Source organism: Sarcophilus harrisii, chromosome 1 (assembly GCF_902635505.1).
Source record: "Sarcophilus harrisii chromosome 1, mSarHar1.11, whole genome shotgun sequence".
NCBI lineage: Eukaryota > Metazoa > Chordata > Mammalia > Dasyuromorphia > Dasyuridae > Sarcophilus > Sarcophilus harrisii.
Genome location: NC_045426.1, coordinates 307,292,569 through 307,317,483, shown reverse-complemented (window position 1 = coordinate 307,317,483; position 24,915 = coordinate 307,292,569). Strand labels below are relative to the sequence as shown.

The 24,915-nt window shown below is 35.3% G+C and overlaps 1 protein-coding gene across 4 annotated transcripts in view; it reads left to right on the top strand.

Annotated features, from left to right (window-relative positions):
* The window catches only part of ABAT (4-aminobutyrate aminotransferase), a 123,780-nt gene that overhangs the window by 76,497 nt on the left and 22,368 nt on the right, over positions 1-24,915 (top strand). For all 4 annotated transcript variants that reach the window (XM_003761721.4, XM_031944884.1, XM_031944889.1 and 1 more), the window contains 4 exons: positions 6,431-6,528; positions 8,089-8,118; positions 9,212-9,329; positions 18,522-18,571. In XM_003761721.4, the coding sequence (XP_003761769.2) occupies positions 6,431-6,528; positions 8,089-8,118; positions 9,212-9,329; positions 18,522-18,571 (296 nt within the window). The remainder of the gene's footprint in view (positions 1-6,430; positions 6,529-8,088; positions 8,119-9,211; positions 9,330-18,521; positions 18,572-24,915) is intronic.

The following is a 24,915-nucleotide window of genomic DNA, read 5'->3' as shown; positions in this document are numbered from 1 at the left end:
CCCTTTGATCCAGCAGTGTTACTACTGGGCTTATACCTCAAGGAGATACTAAAGAAGGGAAAGGGACCAGTATATGCCAAAATGTTTGTGGCAGCCCTGTTTGTAGTGGCTAGAAGCTGGAAACTGAGTGGATGCCCATCAGTTGGAGAATGGTTGGGTAAATTGTGGTATATGAATGTTATGGAATATTATTGTTCTGTAAGAAATGACCAGCAAGATGAATACAGAGAAGCTTGGAGAGAATTACATGAACTGATGCTAAGTGAAATGAGCAGAACCAAGAGATCATTATATACGTCAACAACAATACTGTATGAAGATGTAATCTGATGGAAGTGGATTTCTTTGACAAAGAGCCCTAATTCAGTTTCAATTGATCAATGATGGACAGAAGCAGCTACACCCAAAGAAAAAACACTGGGAAATGAATGTAAACTATTTGCATTTTTTGTTTTTCTTCCCTGGTTATTTCTACCTTCTGAATCCAATTCTCCCTGTGCAACAAGAAAACTGTTTGAATCTGCACACATACATTGTATCTAGGATATACTAGGACATATTCAACATATATAGGACTGCTTGCCATCTAGGGGAGGGGGTGGAGGGTGGGAGGGAAAAATCGGAACAGAAGTGAGTGCAAGGGATAATGTTGTAAAAAAAAATTACCCTGGCATGGATTCTGTCAATAAAAAGTTACTATAATAAAATAAATTTTAAAAAAACATTTCATATTGGATCAGATTTTCAAATTTAGTATTCAGTATTCATTTGTATTTAGTTTTGCTGATTTTTTTTCTTTAAAAAAAAATCCTTGTTTTTAGCAGTGGCTATCTGTGAAGGGAGATGGGGAAGAATACAAGAAATATAAACAAAATCAAAACAAAAGATGAATAAAAATACATTTTTAAAAAATGCCTCTTAAATGCAAAGACTCTGTAAAGACTTAAAAAGGGAGTGGGTTAAAATCTGAATTTTTTTTAATTAAATGATTTTTTTTCAATTAATCTGTTAACTCATTTCACCTGTGAGAAGATAAAAAGAAAACTCTTGTTTAATTCAAGTATAGTCATGCAAATCTAATTCCCATATGGGTCTTGTTCAAAAAAACTTGAATCCTACCAGGAAGTGGACAACATGTTTCATCATTGGTCCTCTGGAATCCTAGTCAGTCCACCGCACTGATCAAAGTTCCTAAATCTTCTATTTGTCTTTGTGATCTTTTTCCCCTGGCTCTCTTTCTTTTAATTCTGTATCAGTTCATGTAAGTTTTCCCTGGTTTCTCTGCAACCCTCTCTTTTGTTGTTTCTTACAGCATGATAGTATTACATTTCCCTCTCTTTTGTTGTTTCTTACAGCATGATAGTATTACATTTCATTGCTCAGTCCTTTACCATTTGAAAGACAGTCCCTTCGTTTCTGGCTCTTCATTACCACAAAAAGAGCCTCTATAAATTTATATATAGGTCCTTTTTTCTCTGGGTTATAGATCTAGGAGAAACATCATTGAATCAAAGGGTCTACATAGTTTAATAACTTTTGGGATTGATTCCAAATTACTTTTCAGAATGATTAGACCAATTCACAGCTCTACAAACAGTGCATAATAAATGTGCCAAAGCCCCTCCAACATTTGTTATTTTCCTTTTCTTTTTGCTCCACTTTGCCAATCTGTCGAATGTGAGACAGAGGAAGAGAATTTCGTGCATTTCTCTACTTATTAGTGATTTGAAGCATTTTTACATAGTTATAAGTTTTTTTGGATATTGGATTTCTTATTTAGAAAACTGCCTGTTTATATCAATTATATATAATTGACCAATTATCACCTGGGAAATGACTTTTATTCTTATAAATTTGAAGGAGTTCTTTATGTATCTTAGAAATGAAACCTTTATCAAAGAAACTTTCTATCAAGACTTTTTTTTCTCAATTATCTGTTTCCTTGTTATTTTAGCTGGTCATGTACAAAAACTTTTAAATTTTATGCAGTAAAAATTTTCCATTTTATCTTTTGGTCATGAACTTTTCCCCTAGCCATAGATCTTAAAGGCAATTTCTTCTCTTGGTCTTTTAAATTGTTTATAAATGGTAACCTTTTTTGGTCAATTACATATCCATTTAAAATTTGTGATGATATATAGTGTGAGATTATTTGTCTTTACTTGATTTCCGATAGACTGCTTTTTTCCCCCAGCATTTTTTTGTCAAATAGTGAATTTTTACTCCCTAAGGAAACTACAACATATTAAAAAGAATTAAGTTGAATGAATACCAGAAATACAGAGTTAATTCGGTTACAGGAAAGCTATCAACATAGTAGATCATATTTAACAATAATAACATGGATCTATATAGTGAACCAAATGCCCTGAATCTATAGATTATTATTCTTTGGCCACCTGTTAACATTTTATCCAGAGTGGTGGTTCTGAAAAGTATGGTCAGAGGATCTTGAAGATCTCTGAAACCCTTCTACAATATCTACAAATTCAAAATTAGTTTTTTGTTTCTAATATGGTAAATCCATATAAATAAATCCATACAAACGAAAACTCTTTGAACAGTTATTAAATGGTTTTTAATAGTATAAAAATGCTGGGAACAAAAATTTGAGAACCGCTGATCTAAATGGTAAGCAGGACACTGAGAAGTGTAAAACCATATCATCTGAAACTGATTGGAATGAATTTGTAATGTTGGATTGGAATGAGTTTGTAATGTTGAACCAAAAAAAAAAAAAAAAAAGATGTTTGAAAGATAGCTGTTACATAAGAGAGAATATAGCTAGGGGTCGCAATTTGCCAAGGACCAAATTGGGTCTTCACTCTGTTTGTGTACTGCCTGGAAGTTAAGAATCTACATTTTAAAATAAGCCTTAATAAAATGTAAAAATCATGCTTAGCTCACAGGTTACAAAAATAGGCAGCAGGCCTGCCTATAATTGGCAAACTACCAGTGTAGCCTATGTTACTTTCAAGGACAAAACTAGAAACAAAAGGAAAAAAAATTATAAGGAGGCAGATTTTGGTTTAATCCAAGAAAAAAAAATGTTCTCCCAAGAGGCCTTATTGTGAGGTATGTTCTCTTCAGGAATGTGCTAAAACTATTCCTAGCAAGCTGATTGTTAAATTTCAGGTATAAGCATTTACATCTTAGAAATTGCAAAGGTAGAAATTAGGGCTTTTTTTTTGGGGGGGGAATAATTGTTGATTATCCAGAATTAAGAAAATGATGAAGAAAAATATTAATAATTAAAAGTGTGTCATGTTTCTGAGAGCTGATTATTAAACACTGGTTCTCTATCACTACAAGTACTAAGATAGAATCTAGACGATATCCGTATATCTTGGATATAATTGAACAATTCCCTTTTAGTAAAGAAATTAAATCAAATGATTTCTTATGGTAGGTTGTATCCAATTTTAATTTTCCATGTAACCATGTAATTTTCCAATTTATGAATTTGGAATTATTTGGTAAGCTATTACATTTCTCTTCATTTTTGGACTCTATATGATTAGAGAAAGAAGGGAAGACTAGTATAGTCTCTTATTTGAGAAGCAAACTATGTCAATAACCTGCAAAGAACTCTTGCTTATTTCTTTCTCTCTTTTCAGCATTTCTGAAAAGTCATTGGTTGCTGATTTTATCAGAAAATAAATTCCTAGTTTCTGAAACTAAACTAGGAATTCCTTTGACCCAATGATACCTCTTCTAGGCCTATACCCTGAAGAGATCAAAGAAAGAAGAAAATAGTCATATGTATAAAAATATTTATTGCAGCTCTTTATGTAGTAATAATGAACTGGATACTATTCCCCATCTATTGGGGTGACTAAATAAAAAATAGTATAGGAATGTAGGAGATATTGTTGTATATGTAAAATGACCAGATGAATATTTTCAGAGAAACCTAAGAAAACGTGTATGAATTAATACAGAGTGAAGTAAGCAGAACAAGGAAAAATGTATGTAACAAGAGCATTATAAAGAAAAGTAACTTGAAGAGAGATGAGAACTCTGAACAGTGCAAGTGACCGGTTATAATTCCAGATGATTGATGCTACTCATCTTTAGACAGAGAAGTGATGATCTCAAGGTAGAATAAGACATAGTTTCAAACAGCCAATGTGTGGATTTATTTTGCTTAATTGTATTTATTACAAGGGTTTTATTTTTCTTTTCTTTTTTCAATGAAGAGGACAGGATACAGGGCAGGGCAGAGATAAGGTAAGGAAAGGAGAAAGAAAATAAAGGATCATTGGGACATTTTTTTAAACATATGGAAGAAAACAAAAGGAATGTCAGAAGCACAGACAAGGATAGATTCTAAAACCATGGATTGAATTCATAGAGGGTATCCCAGAAGTGTAAAGAGCAGTTTTAAGTTATTAAAATTTGGGGGATATACTTAAAAAGAAAATCAGGTGCATATTTACATGTACAAATATCTTTTTGTTCTACCATATATATGGAAATACCTGCTTTATTTATTATGCCTTGCTAAGTTCAGAAGAAAAATGATTTTTACAACTTAAGAGTAGAATCAGTAAGTAAAGAGTTCTCCAGTTTGGACACAGACCTTTAGTGAAGGTTGAGATTAATATTTTAATATAAAAAAATCATAATATTTTTCATAATCCTAATTATTTGAATAAAATAACCAATTTCCCATCCTTACCCATGCAATCTCAAGAGGATCCTAGTTGGTCAAAGACTATGCCAGCAGATTTCAAATTCTCACATTTCCTATCATGCTTTGTATGATAAAGCTTTGTATGTAAAAGTTTTGAGAATAGATCAGGTAGAGTCTGCATCCCACCTTTCAGGATTAGCCTAGGTGAATTGGAGATATTCATCACCCAGAGAACTGCTTGGTTGTGAAATGTTAGATCCTAAAATATCATCTATCTACTGAATCAGAACAGTTACAGCTTTCATGAGTGGAGGGATACTCACACCAAGCTAATCATTTATCTTCAAGTATTCAAATATTCTTTAAAAAAAAAAAAGTCACCTTTAGTATTTTTTAAGTTTGCTTATTCATGGATTAAAATGAGGCAGGTGTTCAATTTTCTACATTTATTAAAATAGATGCTATTACATTGTATGGTTCATTTGAATGCCTTTTTTTGATATCCCTAAGAATATTCTTGTTCATGGAAATTGAAGTATAAATTAAATATGTTATTGTCATCTGACTTTGGTATTGTTCTGCTCTAAACCAATTCTCCCTCTTCCTCGCTCATTTTTTTTTTTGTTTTAGGGGAAGATAATTATCCAAGAATTTTTTTTTGAGGGCACTAGCTGATGATTTCTTTTTTTTTTTTTCCTTATATGATGATTTTTCATCCTCTTTGAAAATAAAGGATGAACAACATCTGGTGATTTATTGAGATAATCTCATAATACTTTTATCCATTTTGGAAAAAGGAAGGAAGGAAAAAAAGGAAGGAAAGAGGAAGGAGAGAGGGAGGGAAAGAAGGAGGTATTGGGAATAATGGGTGGATTTTTTAAATAAAATTTTTATTAAAAAGTTTTTAAGGCTTATTCTTTTACTATCTCTAAGATATTCTTCTAAGGCTATTTGTCATTCTTCATTCTTGCTATGTAGCTAATATATCTCCTTCTTTGGTTTTTTATATACATGAATATATATACACATATGGAATATCAATAGTAATTTTTGTGCGACCAGTTTTCTTTGCAGTGTTGTGAGTTTTACTAAATAGACTTGTTGTGTTCCTTGAATAAGAGCTCTAACAAAATCTTTCCATTAACAGAGGATCTTTTGATTGGAGTATCAGAAGCAGGGATGTAAATGTTATATTTTTAAAGTCATAGGATCATAACTCTAGGGGAATTCAGAGGCCATCTAGTCCAAACCCTTCATTTTCCAGATGAGGAATCTGAGGTTCAGCAAGATAAGTACTTTGCCCAAGTTCACACAAGTTTGTGCCTTCAATTGGAAACTGGAAGACCATTCATTGGGTTTGTAGAAGGGATTCTTATTTCACCTACAAGTTAGACTAGATGACCTAAGGTCCTTTTTAGCCCTAAGATAATAAGTTTTCATATCAAGGAGCAACCTCCTTACAAAGTAATGATGGACTGAGAGTTCAGAATGAGACATATCCTTGGATATGACCAATATGGGAATTTATTCTGCTTAACTATCCATATTTGCTATAAGAATTTTTGTTTTGTTTTCACTGGGGATAGAGGGAGGGAGAATACAAATATGTCTTAATTGAATTTTATAATTTTAAAAAGAATGTTGAGAGAAAAAAATTCATTCTTCATATGATATGACATGTCTCAGACTCATCTCACCTCGATCTCAAAGACACTCTGAGATTTATGAAGACTTAGGTTAGCTGCAAAAGGCTGTTGAATGTGTTTCATATGATTTTTCTTATTGCTCCTGCAGGATGCAGGTCTATCAGCCAAGCTGCAGCCAAAATTGATGTTGACTTTGATTATGATGGACCTCTGATGAAGACTGAAGTTCCTGGACCTAGATCCAGAGTGAGTTGATTATATCTGGCATGTGTGAATTGAGAATGAATTTATGAGAGAACATGAGACCATGAAGCAAAAAATATCAAGAGCTCAAATCATTGCCCCTTATACTGTCAGCCACCTGCAAAGTGGCCTAGAGGTGTTAGAGTCAGTTTTCAGTAGATCATCTTCTAATCTGATAGCCAGCTCCCATTCCTTTTTAACTCAGGTCCATATGCAGTAAAGAGCATAAATAATAAACAAATTCATTGTTTAAATAATGAGATTGAAGGAAAAATTGAGGGCTTCCTCCCTTCCATCTTGACTTTGCCAATTACAGTCAATTCTCCACTGTTCAGGGACTTCATTTAGATTGTTTTACCATCAGGTCCTTTGCTTCAGTTCCTCCCTATATTAGCCTCTATTGCAGAATGGGAAGGGGAAAACCAAAGCAGAGGAAATAACGGGCTTATCAATTTTGTTGTTTGTTAGCAACAAGTAAAGATGTGTCTGGAAACCTGTTCACCTAATCCTTGTTGGTTGACAGCTATGATAGATTTGACAGAGGAGAAAGTTGTATCTTTTGGCCCCTGACAAGATGGTCTTATTGTCCCTTCTGTCCTTGTCTATCAGCTCACCCTTTATAAATGACCCAGGGACAAATACCTGAACTCCCTTGGTGATAACAGGAATAGATTTGTTATATATTTGTTATTTGCCCTTATCTTTTAGTAGTCTGTATATAATTGCTTATTCCTAAATGCTCCATCCACCATTTAGCCATTCAGTGATTGAATGAAGGAATATGGTACAATGGGAAAAGTATTGACTCTAAAGCCAGAGGGTCTGAATTGAAATCCTGCCTCAAACTCTTACTTACCTGTATGTACTTTGGACAGTTCATCTAACCTCCCCAGGTTTGTTTCCTCATCGCTATAATGACTAGGTTGTACTATATGGCTTCTGAGGTTCTTCCAGTTCTACATGTATGAATCTATAAATGTCAAGACCTTGTAATTGAAGTCTGATACTCTTATCAGCAGAAGATCAGTGGTTTCCATCACAATTCTGACATGAGCAAATTATCTAAAGAGACTTTTAAATCTGCAGAGTAGTAGGGTTGAATGTATTTCTAAAACAGGTTCAAGGTCTGGAGCCTCTATAACCTCCTCTTCAACCCCACTCCCCAATCCCAGGTTTTAAAAGGATCAGAATTAGAATTCCTCTTGGATGACTGAACTGTAGTCTTTGTTATGAACAAGATGGTTCTGGTAACTGCTTTCATTGTCTTATGTCTCTTTCCCCCTAGTTATCCCACCTATTTTCAGTTCAGTTCATTATAGAGTGGATATATAAAAAAAATTACCTAGCAGAAAATCCATTTGGTATAGAGTCCTTATTAATATTAATTTTCTCACATTCTCCTTCTTCCTCCCTGAAACTTCTATAACTACTTTTCATTGGTGTGTTAAACTGGCTATTTAATTGTTTTATATATATTGTCTCTTTTTCTGATGTACTGTTTTGTAATAAAAGTCTTGATTCATCTCAGCTTTCTGCAATGAAGATTTTGGTTTTTGCTTTCAGGAATTAATGAAGCAGTTGAATGGAATTCAGGTAAACTATCCATGGACTGTCCAATTTTTGACCAAAATTTCGTGTTTCTGAAATTACCATTTGATTGTATGCTTCTTTAATGATTTTTTCAAATGCGACTTTATTGGGGGGAGTCAGAACAATTGATCAGTTGGGACAACTATCACTGGCCCCACAGGATGTCTCAGTCTCTTTGTCCCTCAGAACCTGTCCACAGGCAGCATGGAGAACCACAACCTCTTGACTCCTGATTGAGGATGGCTTATAATGTTAAGGCTGATTGATTTTGCTTCCAGAATTTTGACTAGCTTTACCATTCTGTCCCATTCTCCCTTCCCCAATCCCAGCAAATACAATATCTCATCAATGCCAAGGAATGGAATCATCTGTTTCTAAATTAAAGCATAAATGCACTAAGTTTTACTATTACAAAAATAAAAAGGAGTCATTTGACTCTTGCTGGTGCAAATTTTAGCATCTGTATACGCTCATTTGCTTCCTTTTAGATTAAGTATAGATTTGGGGTATACGTAAATCCCTGGGTCATAGAGACATATCACATATGTAAGGGAAATTAGGAGTTTTCTACTAACGACATAAATAACCTTCAGAGAAGAGTAGCTACTATGGTTTAATCTCTATCAGAGCCAGACTCTGAGATAGGTGAACTATGATATTATCCAATTTGACATTTTTGATATGCTTACCTATATATCAGCTTTCACTGGTTTGCAAACAGGAACTAAGAATCTGAGAATATTTTCTACTTAGCTAAACAGAGTCTATTTCCTGCTATGAGATTCTCTGGCTCTCTGGCATAGTCCACTGTATCATTTAGACTGAATGCAGGAAGAATCTGAAAGAACTATAGTTCTTCATGATATTAATTATTAAAGTTTAAAACTGCACTCAAACTTTTGAGAGAGAACATTGCCCAGCTTCCATGCTCGATTTATGTGATAAAACCATATCCTCTTATTTAAAATATTGATTAGAACAGAGATTATTCTCTGATTTTTTTTGGTCAATTTTAAAAATGTGAGGTTGATCTTGAATGTATTTGAATCCATAAGTTTGTGATAAGCCTAAATCAGCTTCTTTTCTTTTCTGAAAGAATGCAGAATCTGTTCATTTCTTCTGCAACTACAATGAGAGTCGAGGAAACTACCTGGTGGATGTGGATGGCAACCGGATGTTAGATCTTTATTCTCAAATTTCCTCCCTTCCTATAGGTAAGTTTCACCAAAGATGGGCAGCATTGGTCACAAGGGGGAATATGTGAAGGAATATACATGAATTGGTGCAAATGGAAACCCATTCAGCTACTGAAAAACAATTCATATGCATGCTCTGTTACTGATGAAGAAAAATATTTCATTATTTGCCAGGGATCAATTTTTTTTTGCAAATTATTCAAGCGTCTTTCCAAGCTTCTTGACCTGAAGCAAATCCTTAAACTCCCTCAATGGGAGGAAAGTGGTCTTTATACACACCTCCATCACACAGCTGTCATTAATTTTATTAAGTATATATATATATATATATATATATATATATATATATATATAGCGAATTAAAGACATAGTCTCCAGAGAGAATTTAAAATTTAAGCTGGATAACACTGGCAGAGACCTACCTTGATATGACTAAACACATTTAACAAACATTGTTGTTAGACAACTGAATTTCAATTAAATATGTAAATTTAATTCAGTGCAACAAATTGATAAGAGCTCTGAATTAAGTGCTCAAATAATTAAATCCTAGGTCTGCTTAGTCCAATTGAGCAAATCATTTAGCTATACTAAAGGTTGAATAATCTTGTCTCCTTGATACCATGCAAATGCAGTTTTTTTTTTATTTTTGTGGGATTTATTTCATTTAAACTTACATGAAATTTCATGTTAAATTGATATTGTGCATTATGTGACACCTTATAAATAGTCCATACTTAAAAGAAGGAAAAAAAAAAAGATAGGTATCAAATTTGGCCTTTTTTTTTTAACTTCTCAAACTTCCCTCCCTTCCTTCCTTCCTTCCTTTTTCTTTCTTCTCCTTTCCTCCCTCTGTTCACATGGAATATCATACCCTTACCTACAGATGCTCTTAAAAGTATTTTTTTTTCCTCTTTTGCACTTCTGAACCCTCCCAAGATATCTTGGCATTTACTAGCTAGATTTCTTTCTTAAGGACCAGAACTTAAACGAAAACCAATCTGATTCTAATTGACTCAGAATACCAGTCATTTCTGCTTTGGCCAGAAACCCTGAGATTCTTCCCTTCCCAGATTTGTTTATTTATTTAATTTATTTTTTTTTTTTTGGATTAGGTGAAGGAAGAAATTCTTTGTCTCACTGAATAGGTATGACCTCAATCAAACCTAAGCTTAAAAAAGGCTGAGGTCTCCCACATCTCCAGTTATTTTGACCTATATCTGGTCACTGGATCCAGATGGCTCTGGAGGGGAAGGTGAGACTGTGACCTTGCCCAGCCCTCCTCACTTAAATCCAGTTCACTTGCATGTCACAGCCTCTTTTCCCCGAAGTCATGGTCCTCTTCAAGAACGAAGGGAAAACGACAACATTAATCCCATAGATCCCCCCTTACTACAGTATGCCCCTGATCCTCAGCTTCACTACTACAGTTTTCCATCATAGAAGTTTGCCTTTTCATTGTTGAAGGACCTAGCTAAATACATAATATGCAGGTCTCATGTGGAAAGGCATGTAGCTCCAGGAAACCATGATGTCAGTCTCAGCTGGGAGACTTGCTTTGGGGTTACTGAGTGCTTTTCAAACAGTTTTTTCAATTGATTCCCTGCTAAATTTAAAGATCTGTAGGCTGAAGAACTGATGAAGCATGTGCCCTCAGAGATAACACAAAATGGTTGATGGCAGAGATAATCTTTGGCTATCCTCCTACTCACCATTACACCTCCACAATGGCCTGAAGATATTCCTCCTGAAACATACTGTGCCTTCTACATTCCTGCATTTGTTGAGGACATTACCTCAAACACATTTACTTGCCATCAAAAGATGATTAGACAATAGGGAGCTACTGAATAGAGAAATTGAGATGATGTGGCAACTGCTACAAATTCCTTCACAAGAATCTATTTTAAAGTGAGGGTGCTGGTGTCTTTGCAAAGCTTTTAGATTCAACAGTTTATGAATGTCTTCTCTTTTTAAAATTCAATTCATTGAGTTAAATTAATTTAAATAAAATAATGTCTTCTCCAGTTTGCACATAGTTTACAGGCCAACATAACCAACAGGTTAATCCAACCCCCTCATTTTTTTTTAATAGAGGTGTCAACTGAGGCCTAAATTACTTCAGCATTTATTAAGTCCCTATTCTGTTCCAAACACTGCCTTATATTATAGGGATACAAAAATAAAAAATAAAAGTAGTCTTTATCCTCACAGGATTTACCTAACTAAGGTAGAAAAGGCAATAAGTGGCAAAGTTAGGATTTGAATCTAGTCATTTCTAGATTTGGTGGATTCAACAGTAAAAAAAAAAAAAAAAAAAGCTCTCTTCCATATCTATCCTTATTAGAATAATTATAAAACCATTTAATCTTACAAGTTGGAAAAGATATGATCCAACTCCTAACTGAAACATGAGCTACTTATAGAATCTTGATAACTGGTCACTCCATCTTTTTTGAACACTTCTACTGAAGGGGCACTCATTATTTATTGAAGTAGACTGTTCCTTTTTTGGAATACTCTGATTTTTTGTTGAGCCAAAACATAAGAAGCAAACTCTTTTCAACAACTATTGAGTCCTTTCAAATATAATTAACATTTATTTAAAAAAAATTTTTTTTGATACCATGCACAATGACTTGGGGAATGAATACCTGATGGGAAGGCTGAGCAGGCATGCTTTTCCCTCTATTTTTTTGATACCTTTGCTTTCAAATCTCCAACTAGATTCACCTCTAGATAAATTCATTTTCATTGTCAAAACTTTTAAGCGACTTGCCCAAGGTCACACAGCTAGGAAGTGTTAAGTGTCTGAGACCAAATTTGAACTCGGGTCCTCCTGACTTCAGGGCTGGTGCTCTATCCATTGCACCACTTAGCTGCCCCAAGTTATCAAAACTTTATCCAGATCCCTACACATAGAGGTTTGGTGGGTCATAGCCAGTTGGAACTTTAGTGCCTAGGAAGGAACAGACAAAGGCAGCTCTGGATAGGGCCACATAGTCCCCATAGGGCTTTTCTATCCATCATCTCATTTAATCCTTACAACATTCTTGAGGCAAAGGGCTATGTAGATGTGCACACATACATGCCTACACATGGGGATGATTCATTTTCTCACTGAAGACTTGATCTAAACTTTGACTCTGAGGCTTTTCATTTCCCATTCTTATATTTCAGGGGCTCGTAGTTCCCACTGAGTACCATCTGCTCCCCAAGATTCTGAGATTAAGAACAAAAATGTTCATATTGTTAGATATATAAAAGAAATTACAAATTTCTTAGTTTAACCACCTTACTTCTAGATGAGAGAATAGAGACCCAGAGAAAAGAAAGTACTTGCCCAAAGTCACAAAGTAAGTTAATAACAGAGACAAAATGATTTTGTTCAAGCCACTTTGCTTAATCCTTCACTATTCACTGCACCAAATAACTTGGCTCACAGAAAGTTGCCTAAATTCATTGTTATAAGCCCTCCAAACTCACATTTTATTACTCATGTCTGACATTCCATATACTTTATGTAGCCATGAGCTGTGTTCTAATAATTGTCGACAGTTTTAAATTTTGCCCCAGATGGCAGAAGGAATATGGGATATAGTCAGAGAACCTGAATTCAAGTCTCAGCACTGCCCCCAAGCTATTTGTGAATTTGAACAATTGCCTTTACTACCATCATCATGAAGGGGTGGCCAAGATCAGAAGGGCACTGCCAATCCTACTGTTAGATTAGATTAAAATGCAATTATTAAATATAACATAAATTAAGAACATAAGTAATATTAATATATGGTTTCCTAAATCATACATGGACTACAAGGATCCTTCTCTAAGGTTTGGTATACATTTGTATTTGAATTTGACACCACTGGTTTAAATACTTATAAAGTTCCTTCTGCCTCTAAACCTATGAGTCTATGAATATAGATATATATTCACATATATGATATATATCATAGATATATAAATTATAGGAAAATAGATAAAAATTATAGGAAAATAAATTTCTGCTCAGTATAAAATAAAACATCCCAATAATTAAATTTGTGCAATAGGGAAATGAGCACTATTGAGCAATGAATTTTTCTTTACTGGAGGTCTTTAAGCTGAATCTATAGAGAAAAGTGATTCTTCTGCCACTTACTAGCTGTAAAATTTTTGGCCAATCTCAAACACTCTCCAAATCTTCATTTTCTTATCAGTATAACCAGAGTGGTTGGGACATCCTTGCTAGAATGACCCAAGGAACTCCTTATTGCACCCCAAATGCAATCATAAAAAGGGACAGCAATACTATGATTTATTCCTTGGTGATCTTGGGAGAATCATCAATCCTGCTTTTAGAGCTGAAAAGATAATGGAGCTAGATTTGGAATAGACCCTCGAGGTCATCTGTTCAAGCCCTTCAGTTTACAGATGAGGTACACAGAAGTTAAGTGATTTATCTAAGATCATTTTCTTTTTCTTTCTATCTCCTGTGAAAAATGACAATGAGTGTTTGATTAGGTGTGTTTGTTTTAAAATCCTATGATCTTATGGCTGAAGAAGTTTCCCTCCAGGCTTGTTGTCATGAATAAGATGCTCTGGGTTCAAACCTAAACCTCTATCATTTACTGTATGTCCATGGAACAAGTCATTTAACTTCTCAGAGCCTCGGTTTCCCATCTGTAAAAAAAATAATAACATTACTGTACTGCATATGATTGTTATGAGGTACAAATAAGGTAACACAGAGAATGTCACTGTGCTTTATACAGAAAAATATTAAGTAAATATCGAATTTCTTAGGAGAGAAAATTTGAAAAGTTAATTTTGATGACTGTTGGAAAAACTGAACATGGTCTTCAATTTGGAGGCATGATTATCTATAAAAAAACAAAAAGTAAAATGACATCAAGAACTCCAGGTGATTATGGGCTTTGGGACTTCAGATTAGAGTCTCAGTTATATCTTTACTATAGAAGCCAGCAAAATTATTTGAATCTATCAACTAGATTATGCACCTTTTGGGATTTAATAGGACACTCCTTTGCCAGAACACACTTATCATCCAAGACAGAGAAGCCCCACTAACTGCCTGAGCAGAGAGATAAGGGATTAATTTGGAAAGACTGTTAGCCAAAAAGAAGCAAAGAAAGAAAGGAAGGAAGGTAGGAAAGAAAAAAAGGAAGGAAGGAAGAAAGAGATGAAAAGAAGGAAAGAAGGAAAGAAAGAAAGAAAGAAGGAAGGAAAGAAGGAAAGGAAGAAAGGAAGGAAAAAAGGAAGGAAGAAAATAAGAAAAAAAGAAAGAAGGAAGGAAGGAAAGAAAGAAAGAAACCAGAAGGTTCCTTTCTTAAAATGTCTAGAGTGTTCTAACCCTGGGCCTTTTCTTCCTCCTTTTCCTCCTCCTCTCCTCCTAAGAAAGTTGGTTTGCTGTGTGTAGATCTAATGTGTATCTGGACTGACAGAAAATGGAATTTAAACCTTTATTTCAGTCCTCATAAATTAATTAATCTGGACGGTAAAAGAAAGCTAGGCATCCCAGCTGGGAATTATTCCTGGTTCACAGCACAGGAATGATGATGTTCCCCAGAATTAGGATCCATGGGTGCTAGAAGGAATCTTAGAAACCTTTTGGTCTTCATTTTGAAAAGAAGGAAGCCGAGGCCTAAAGAGATGAAATAACCTGAATAATGTTACAGAAATGCAGAGCAAGCACTTGAACCCAAATCCTGGAACTCCAAATTTACTGTTGCTATTTCCATCTTGCAATATAGCTGAGACACATTCTCAACAAGCTTTTAATAAGTTGCCACAATGTGTCAGACAATGTACTAAATGATGAGAATTCAAAGATAAAAATGAAAAAAATCTCTGCCCTCAAGGATCTTTAATCTACATGCCTCTGTATTGCCAGGCTTCCTACTGGCTTATTATTAAGCTTTCAAAAAAATGCCAAAAATAAACTATTTTGTTTCCCATTAAAATGGCCCCCTGGAAGCAGGAAGACTTGAATTGTGGTTCAAGCTTTATTACTAATTAATAAGGTTGTAGGACATTTGACCAGTTACTTAATTTTAGTGGTCTGGTTTCTTTATTATCATCACCAATAAATATTTAGTTTATATTCTGTGAATGCAGAATTGTATTCAGTAGCATAGTGATTACAAAGAGCTTGGATAAGGCATGGTTTCTGCTCTCACAGAACTTTCTGATCAAATTGGGGAAATCTAAGAACCATAAGAAGCCTGAGAAATTATGGAAAACAGATTTGGAGTTGGTGAATGTGAGTGTTCCTCTCAGCTCTCCTACTTGCTATTTCTATAACCCCTGGCAAGTCATTTCTCATCTCTGAACCTCATTTTCCTGATCTGCTAAATAAGGAGGTCAAGTAAAATAATTTTAAAGAATTTTTCATGCTCTATATGCAATTTTATGTAATATACATTAAAAGTAAGAGAATACAAGGCTAACATATGTCAAATGAATGGTAGTGATAATAAAAGCTACTAATTTGCTTTGTAACTCCTCTGATCTCACATTCTTCTTGTACCATGAGAGCTGGGAGAGATCTTAGTATCATAAGCCTACAGCAAGTTGGGACCTTAGAAGTCATCTAGTCTAACCCCTTCACTTTACAAATAAAGAAACTGAGACCTAAAGAAATTAAGTGACCTCCTGAGATCTCATAAGCCAAAAGAATAAAAGGAAATGGATTTTCTCCCCTTTACTGCACTCTCCAGCAGCCAGAGTTTTCTTCTTGATATAACATGTTAATAGCTCTGGTTAGTGATCATAGATGAAATTATGACATGCAGATGAAATTAAAGCAAGAGGAAAGGGGCTTCATTGGGTAGGGAAATACAAAGTGGAGTACAAATCAAAGAGCTTGCTTTCAATCATTCAGAAAATCCATAAAGAGCAGTATATCTTGGGGAGGGGGTCTGAAATAGCCATAATATTGGTCAGCTCAGATAGATTTTTATTTTTTTATTATTATAACTTTTATTTACAAAACATATGCATGGGTAATTTTTCAACATTGACCCTTGCAAAACCTTCTGTTCCAACTTTTCCCCTCCTTCCTCCCACCCCCTCCCCTAGATGGCAGGAAGTCCAATACATGCTAAACATGTTAAAGTATATGCTAAATCCAATATATGTATATATATTTATATAGTTATCAGATAGATTTTTAAAAGAACTCGGATTCTGAGAATAAATTTAGGATGACAGAATTAAATATGTTCAACATGGATTTCCTTTCTAGTTCATTTCATAATTAATCATGGACCACTTGTTGACATCTCTCCTATTGTTTCTTGGGCAGCCAAGTTTTATATATGAAAGAATTGTTTAACATTTCCCTATTTTTTACCCAGTCTCCTTGGTTAGACTGGCACCACAGGCTAAGCAATTTGGCAAAATCAACCAATACTACCAGCTATGCCTGATGGCATATATAACATTCTATACTAATAGTATATTTTAGGGGAGAGGCAGATGAATCTTTGCTTATTGTTTTCTCATTGGATTGTAAACTCCTAGATAGTAGAGACTAACTTTTGCCTCTTTTTATATCTCCAGCATTTAGCACAGTGCCTGGTATACAGTAGGCACTTAATGTTTTCTGACCCAAGCTTTGTCTCTGCAGTTACATAGTTTCCATGTTCATTGTGGCAATCATTGCCTTTTGGGGGAGGGGGAGGTATTCTATTAACTTCTGCATTAGTTCAAATATATCTTCCTCTGGAGCTTTTGTTTTATGTATCACAGAACTGGGCAGTTCTCAGTAAACAGATATTAATTTGACTTTGCAAATGTAAGGTTGTTAATGGAAAAGGTGGATGTTCCTATAATCTGGTCACCTTTTTTTAATGTAGCTTTCTGGTTTTCCCCCCAGTACTGGGAACATAATAATAATAAAATTTACTTGTGGCAGCTAAGTGGTGCCATCATAGAATTGAGGCCTGGAGTCAAAAAGACTTATTTTTCTGAGTTCAAATCTGGCCTCAGACACTGATTAGCTGTGTGACCTTGGACACATCACTTAATTCCATTTGCTTCTTCATGAAGAAATGACTGAACTATTACACAGAATGTTCCAAAAGTCTTAAGGCAGTTTTTAAGCTACTAAAGTTTGCAAAGCATTTTTCTATGTTGTCTCATTTAATTTTTTCTCCAACAGCCCTCAGAGATAGGTGTTATTATCCCCATTTTTACAATAAAGAAACTGAGGCACAGATAACTTAAGTGAAACAACACGCTCAGGCAACATGCTGTCTGAAACAAGATTCATGACTAGGCCTTTCTAACTTGAATTCCAGTGCCCCATCCACTATGCCAAATAATAGGCAAGCTCAATAAATGCAAATTGAATTAATTCAGATTCCCAGTCACCAAATGTATAGTAGCACTTCTTAATAATTGTGTACTTTGGATTTAATAATTATTTCTTAGCTATTATGCCTCACTTTGGTCCACACAAGAATTGGGGTTATCAGTATAGCATAATTGCTTCAATAGATTCTTGACTTCATTAGTGTTAGTTACTCCCTCTATCAATATAGATCAGAACTTATCGGCATCTTAGTCCATGTAGCCAAAAGATTTATCAATTGGTGACTCACTTTCTAATATTAGACTTCTTTGAACTTGGATAGGCTGATCCTAAGACTAAAACTACACAATCTGATCCACACTTAAACATTTCCCATTTGATAAGAATTACCAGAACTGGCACTCTGCTGGTATGGGGTCTAAAAAGGATTTTAGTGGAATAATATTGAGTGAAAGAATATTGGATTTGGATTTCAGAAAGACCTGAATTCCAAGTACACTTGGGCAATCCACTAATCCTCTCTGATCTTCCACTTTCTAATCTGTAAAATGATGATAATAGTGGTTATTGTGAGATTAGTGGATAGTGAAGAATTGTGGATACACTTATTAGCTGTGTGATATTAGGAAAGTCACTTAACTTCTGTTTGACTCAGTTTCCTCAACCATAAAATGGAGGATAAGGGGTTGATTAGATGGTCTCTGAGCTCTCTTGCAACTCTAGCTCCATAATTCTGTGATCCCACATTTGTTCTTTAAAAAGAAAAAAGATTCATTATAGTAGTCAAAGGGCCTGAGGCCAAACTAAGGTAGTATATGATCAAAAGGAAGCAGATTAGGGAACTTCAGATGTTCTTCTGGACTCTAATCATATCTTTCTCTCCCTCTCAGGTTACAGCCACCCAGCTTTGGTAAAGCTTGTCCAGCAGCCCCAAAATGTGGTAAGTTATTTGGTTTGTAGAAAAAAAAAAGGTTATAATTGTCTGGATTAGGTATGAACATGTAGAGGGATCAACAGAGTAGGCTGGAACTCTTGGAATTTATTGGGTGCTAATGCAATGTAAGAATTTTTCTCAAAAGCTTCTTCTGAGCAAGCTGAGCTTTAAATGTGAATGAATCAGATTGCACATGAATCTGTTTCCTAGTCCTCTTCTTTATGAATTAGGAGCACTCGGGTCGGAATTCTTTTGGCAGCTGGGTGGGTGGTTTTTAATTTTTTTTTTTTTTTTTTTTTTTTTTGCCAGTTGCAGCTTAACAAGCTTAGCTCTGTTTTCTTCCTTTGAGAAGGAACCAAAGTCCTTGGGAAGGTTTCTAATGAAGCCTATTTTGGGCAGTGTTGCAAAGAGTTTATTTACTTTTGAAGAGCAATTTTTGTTTCTAAACTTTGTACAGATCCCAGATGCTATACCAGTTGGTGCCAAATAAATGTGTCAACAAACATTTCCAATACATTTAGCGATGTCAACTGCCATCAGGGATGGCATTGTACTAAACAGGTCTTGACTGCAGGCTTTCTGAAGGAAACAAGCCTGAATAACCACTCGGAGTCATTCTGGATGTCCTTTTGGAGTAATCATCTTGTCCTTCCCTGCTCAGTAGATAGTGCTGAGATTTAATGACTGGTAAACTACATACATAGAATATTTTACAGAGTACTTTCTTCACAACTCTGTTTAGGTACGAGTATTTAATAATAACCAAAATGATAATAACAATAATGATGATGATGTCACCTACTTGGCTTAATAGACAGCCCTTGACTTGAAGTTGAAAAGATATGGGTTGAAATTTTGACACTTAATAGATTTGTGCCCCTAAGCCATGAACAGAGATTCTGCATCTCTGAATGTCCAGTCACTTTCACAATTAATTATAAATTTAATCTATTCGAGCAATTAGGAACATTCCTCCTTCCTCTAAGATTGGAATTCAGCAAGATGTACTCATTTATTTTTTTTTTCTTTGTTTTTTAGGAGGATAGTTCTGGAAGAGATTGTTAGTCTATAGGGATGTCCCAGTGAGAAAACTCCTTCTACCAATATAGTTCAGAAACTGTTTGGCAACTTAAAGAGTCTTAGGGAGCTACCTAGGGCAGAGATGTAAAATGTACAACTCACAGCTGGACACAGGAAAAATCTCTGGGAAAAATTCCCTGCTGAAGACAGATGCAAATTAAAATGTAATTGGGAAATATTTGACAAAAAATGTAATACAACGTAATTAATATATAGTTTGTCTTCTAAGTCAACATGAAGCCAGAAGGATCTCTGTCTGAGTTTTATGCCACTGGCCTAAGACATTTAGGGATTAAATAACTTTGTTCAAAGCGGTCTGTATCATAGATGGGCCTTGCAGATTTTGAATCCAGCTCACTAATCATTTCACCATGCTGCCTCTCATTTAGTTATGCAATACAAATACAGTGCCAGCAAAAATAACAACAAAAACTGTAGATAGTGTGATTAGTATGAAAGAAAGCATCATGTGGTAAGAATGCAATCAGCTAATCTGTGTTCAAAACCCAGCTCTGCATTGAACAACTTACTTGACCTCAATGGGTCTTAATATCTTCATTTGTAAATTAGGAGAGTGAGCTAGGTAATATCTACGGTCCCTTCTAACTAGAGATTTAAGATTTTATGATGTTATAATCCTATATGGATGGTTGGAAGACTATGACAGATGCTGAGAGTAGATACTGAATCTAGCTGTGTTTATTTGGCCGCCTGCATTTGTGAAAGCCTCATTTTGCGTACTTTAAGACAATCACGAGAACCCTGAGAACCTATTCTTCTTCATTTCAGGCTCTGCTAGGTAACCTAAAAGTCCCATTTCTCTTGCTGTCTTTCCTGCACCCAAAGGAAAATACATTCATGTCTTTTCAAATAAGAAAATGGAGAGTCCAAGTTGTGAACTTGTGCGTTTTGATTCTACATTACCATCCACTTCCCTTTGATATAACTCCTCCCCTATAGCAAAGAACAAATTTCACTATGTATCTAACTGTAATGCATTTGGCTGGACATATTCCATTTTCTATGGTCAAGCACTTTGACCTCTTAGCACCAAATCATGTTGAGAAAAGTTGTTTCAATCTTACCAGGTACTCCCTGATAGGACAACCTGATTCCATAGCCATCAACCAGACTAGGGAATATTTAGTTATCTCATGGATAGCCAACTTTCTTTATAGAGCAAAAGACTAGAGTCTCTCAGTTTCCTCTTGCCATGATGACTTGTCATATTTCTCTGGTTCTATACCACTTCATTAAGAAAAAGACTTGGTAAAAGGATTCTTCTGCAGACTACTTGGCCAGCCTGTAGGTGAATGAATGGATGATGAATTCAGGAATAAAAACTCTAATATATATATACTATAGAGCAGAGCTTCTTAAACTTTTTCCACTGGTGTCTCTTTTCACCCAAGACATTTTTACATGACACCGGGTATGTAGCTATATAAAATAGGTGTACAAATCAAACATTTACTGATAATAAAACATAATTTCACAACCCCATATTCAGTTTTTTAGGGGCACAATACATACTTTAAGAAGCTGGACCACAGAGAAGAACTAGTCCCTGATCTGAAAGAGCTTACAGTCTGATAAAGGGCTATGCTACAGTCACAAATGACAACAATGTTTCCTGTTAAGTACACCAGAGAGGTAGAAAACAAAGTGCTTTGTGAAATCTAAGGGGAACTGACCAGAAGAGCAGGGAAAATTTGATGGATAAGAGGGCTTTAAAAGATGAGTGGGAACTCACAGCTAAGAAGAGGGAAAAACATGGAGGTAAACATATTTATATTTGGGGGGAAATATTTTAGTGATGGGATGGGAGTTATTGCAAAGAGTGGTGTCATTTTGGTTCAAGCACAGTATATAAGGGAGTTTCTTGATTCAAGAATTCCTTCTGTCAATGAAAACAGATATAAACCCTATCCCTATATAGAGTATTTCCCAAGGAAAGGAAATTTAGTACCAGATTGGAAAATGGAGGAAGGTAAATACCAGTCACAATATTTTTACTTTGGTAGACAATAGAGAAGCTTAGAAGATTTTTGATCAGAAGAGTAGTATAACTATATCAGAAGAGTAGATGATTAGATAAGTAAGATCATAAGATAAATAATTGTTCCCTAGCCTGGTTGATGGCTATGGAATCAGGTTGCTCTATCAAAGAGCCCCTGATAATAGTGAAACAACAAATAGACTTCTTGTAATGAGACTATTAAAAACTATAGATGGGTGCAAACGAGTTCATATTATAGGATTCTGATAGAGGAAATAGGGGGGAAGAGACAGACAAGAAAAGTTGTAGAGATAAAGCCAACAGGTTGACTTTGAGGTACAGCAATGAAGCAGAGATAGCAATTGAAATCCAAGTGGGGAGCTTATACGTGAGATCAGTGTTAGAAATATAAATTTGGGAGTCATCTACATAAAGGTGTCATTTGAAATCATGAAATTAGATGAAGTTGACAACAAACAGAAAATACAGGAGGGACAAGCTGAGAATAAACTTTTGGGTATTATTCATATTAAGCCGTCACAATACAATTAACAAGCATTTATTAAATGCTTCTTGTACACCAGATATATACAACATAATTCAAGGAGTGGAGCATGAAAGTAGAAGCTGTGTATGTATCTGGAAAGATTTCATATAGGGCTAGCTATTGAGATGAGTTTTGAAGGGAGCTAGTGATTCTCAGAGTCAGAGCTGAGAAGGGAATTCATTCCAGGTATGCCAAGCAACCTGGGCAAAAGCACAAAAATCTTAGAGGGAATAACAGGAAGTGACAGGCAGAGGATGAAAGAAGCCAAAAGGAATCATTAAAGAGGCTGGGAACGAATCTGGAGAGTAGAGTCTCTAAAATCAAGAGAGGAAAAAATTACTAGTAAATAAGGATAAGAGGAGAAATGCTAAATTAAAAAAAAAAATTCAAAGATCCAGGAGAGGATTTGTTGATTGATCATTGGCAACCTTTGGGAAAACAACTTCAGTACAGTACTGGGGACAAAGTACAAATACAAGGAAGGGTCTAAAGAGAAAACAGGTAATAAGGAAGTAAAAAAGTGAGTGTAGATATTTTCAGGAAAATTAACAGCAAGAAAGGTGAGAGAGATGGGATGATAGCTGGGCAAATAGATCATGCTTATTTAAAAATAAAACATAACAAATAAGATGACCCTCCCTTATATAAAATCTTCAAGCCAAACCTAGAAAGGCCCTTAGATGTCATTGTATCCAATCTCATTTCTTATAGATGAGGAAACTGAGACTCAAGAAAATTAAATAATTTGTCCAAGGTTATATAGGTCATGAGCATCAGAGACAGGGTTTGAACCCAAGTCTTCTGACTTCAGAGCCAATGTTTTTTCCATTATATCATGCTATCTCCATAATGGGCAAATGATTGCCTTTTTAAAGGATTGTTTGTGGGCAAATGGAAAGGAGCCAGAGGAGGATAAAGGCACAAAGGAATACCATGTTATCACATGCAAATGTTTTTTTTTTCATTCCCATGCCAGTGATTAATGGCATTCTGAAAAAGAATGCTTTGATGATAGCTAATTTACATGTCATCACATCCAAAGAATACCAAGTTTATGTTCATTATGGAAAATGCCCTTCTCTTAGTTTCAGCATGAATCCTTGTTCAGGTCATTTTATTTTGCTTATATGCCTAACAAAAGGAAACTCATAGCTGTTGGGTCACAAGGATTTTTTTTTAAATGAAGTCCCCAATTGCTCCTAAATCAGGAAATATAAATATAGCAGTATGTTCTGTGCTCAAGCAGCAGCCAAATAAGGGATGAGGCAGAAGAGAAGGCTCCTAGTGCTGAGGAGACTAATGGGAACCCAAAAGACCCCAGCAAGAAAAGGAAGGAAGGGAGAAAAGCCTAGCATGCTTACTTGAAGACCTTTTCAAGTTAAATGGCTCATTGCAAAAGAAATAGCTAGGGAAATCAAGCTCCATGTTCAAAATGCAAAGGAAGATATTCTCCAAAGCATCAAACTGTGTAAAACTGACCTCGAGACCATTGTGTAAGTGATAATGCTATATATTGGAAATGAGTTTCTCCAACAAGAAGGATCCAAGCTCAAGAGCTTAGAGTAGCTCTGCAACAGAGCATGCACCAACAGATAACCTAAGCAATAAGTTCCTGCCTTACTGCATTATTATCTCTTCTCCTCACTCTCTGAACTTACAGTATGCTCAGAACTGGGAGTACAAGGAACAAAGATGTTACTTTGATGAAAATAGAAAAAAAATGATTTCATGCCCAGCTTTGGAATTAAATATTTTGATTCCATTTAGCGCTTATGAACATTCAGTAAATATTCAAACAAAAATAACTTGTGCCCAGGGGGTTGATGATCTTATGCCAGAATTTTTGCTTAAGGAAGGACATTCCTCATAACAAAAAACAAATACCTAAAATTAAAATTTTAAACTCTTGAATTGAGTTGCAACAACACTAAAGTTCACAGTGTGTTTTTTGTTGTGACATTGTATCTGAATGAAAGCTTCTATCTATGCCCATGGAGATAGAATGTTTTCATCTATAGTTCAGGCAAAACAATGAATGCTAGAACAGTGACAGGAGGAATTCCCTCCATGACCCATCCAGGGAAGCTCACCTCCTGCCTTTTCAGTTATGTACATCAGAAATATTCCCATAGCCAGTGACTAATAGGACAGCTGACAGCAGCTATAATCACAGTGGGTCTGCATGTTTGGCATTCCTTGGATAACTTGGCCAGGAAAGGAAAGGCCCTCCTGTGTATCTTAATGCACTGTGAAAGCAGGTGTCTTTAGTGGGTTGTATTAGCAACCAAATTACTTCAAAGAGCTTTGGAGCTGCTGTTGAGCAGTGGGAAGTCACTTATTCCAAATCACTTGTTCAATTTCTACATCTAACAGTCAAGACTGGTCCAAGGCAAAAATTATATGGTAAATTGAAAAGTTGATCTTCAAATTTCCCCTAGGCTCCCTTTTCAGAACTTCCTCCATCCTACCAGCCTGGCTAACAAGGGACATTGCAACTAATTTAATTCAATTCAACAAGCATTTATTAAGTTTTGTGATCGTATATTAGGCTCTTTGTCTCAATTCTTATCTCATCCTTAGTCATTGAATGGGAGTTGCCTCAGACTAACAGAAAGCTGGGAAAGACCTTAATTGATTGATTGAAAGCCAAAATAGCCCACTGCATTCTGGGCCATAGCCAGTCATCTTGATTTTTGTCTTATCACTTATCTTGATGACCCTGGA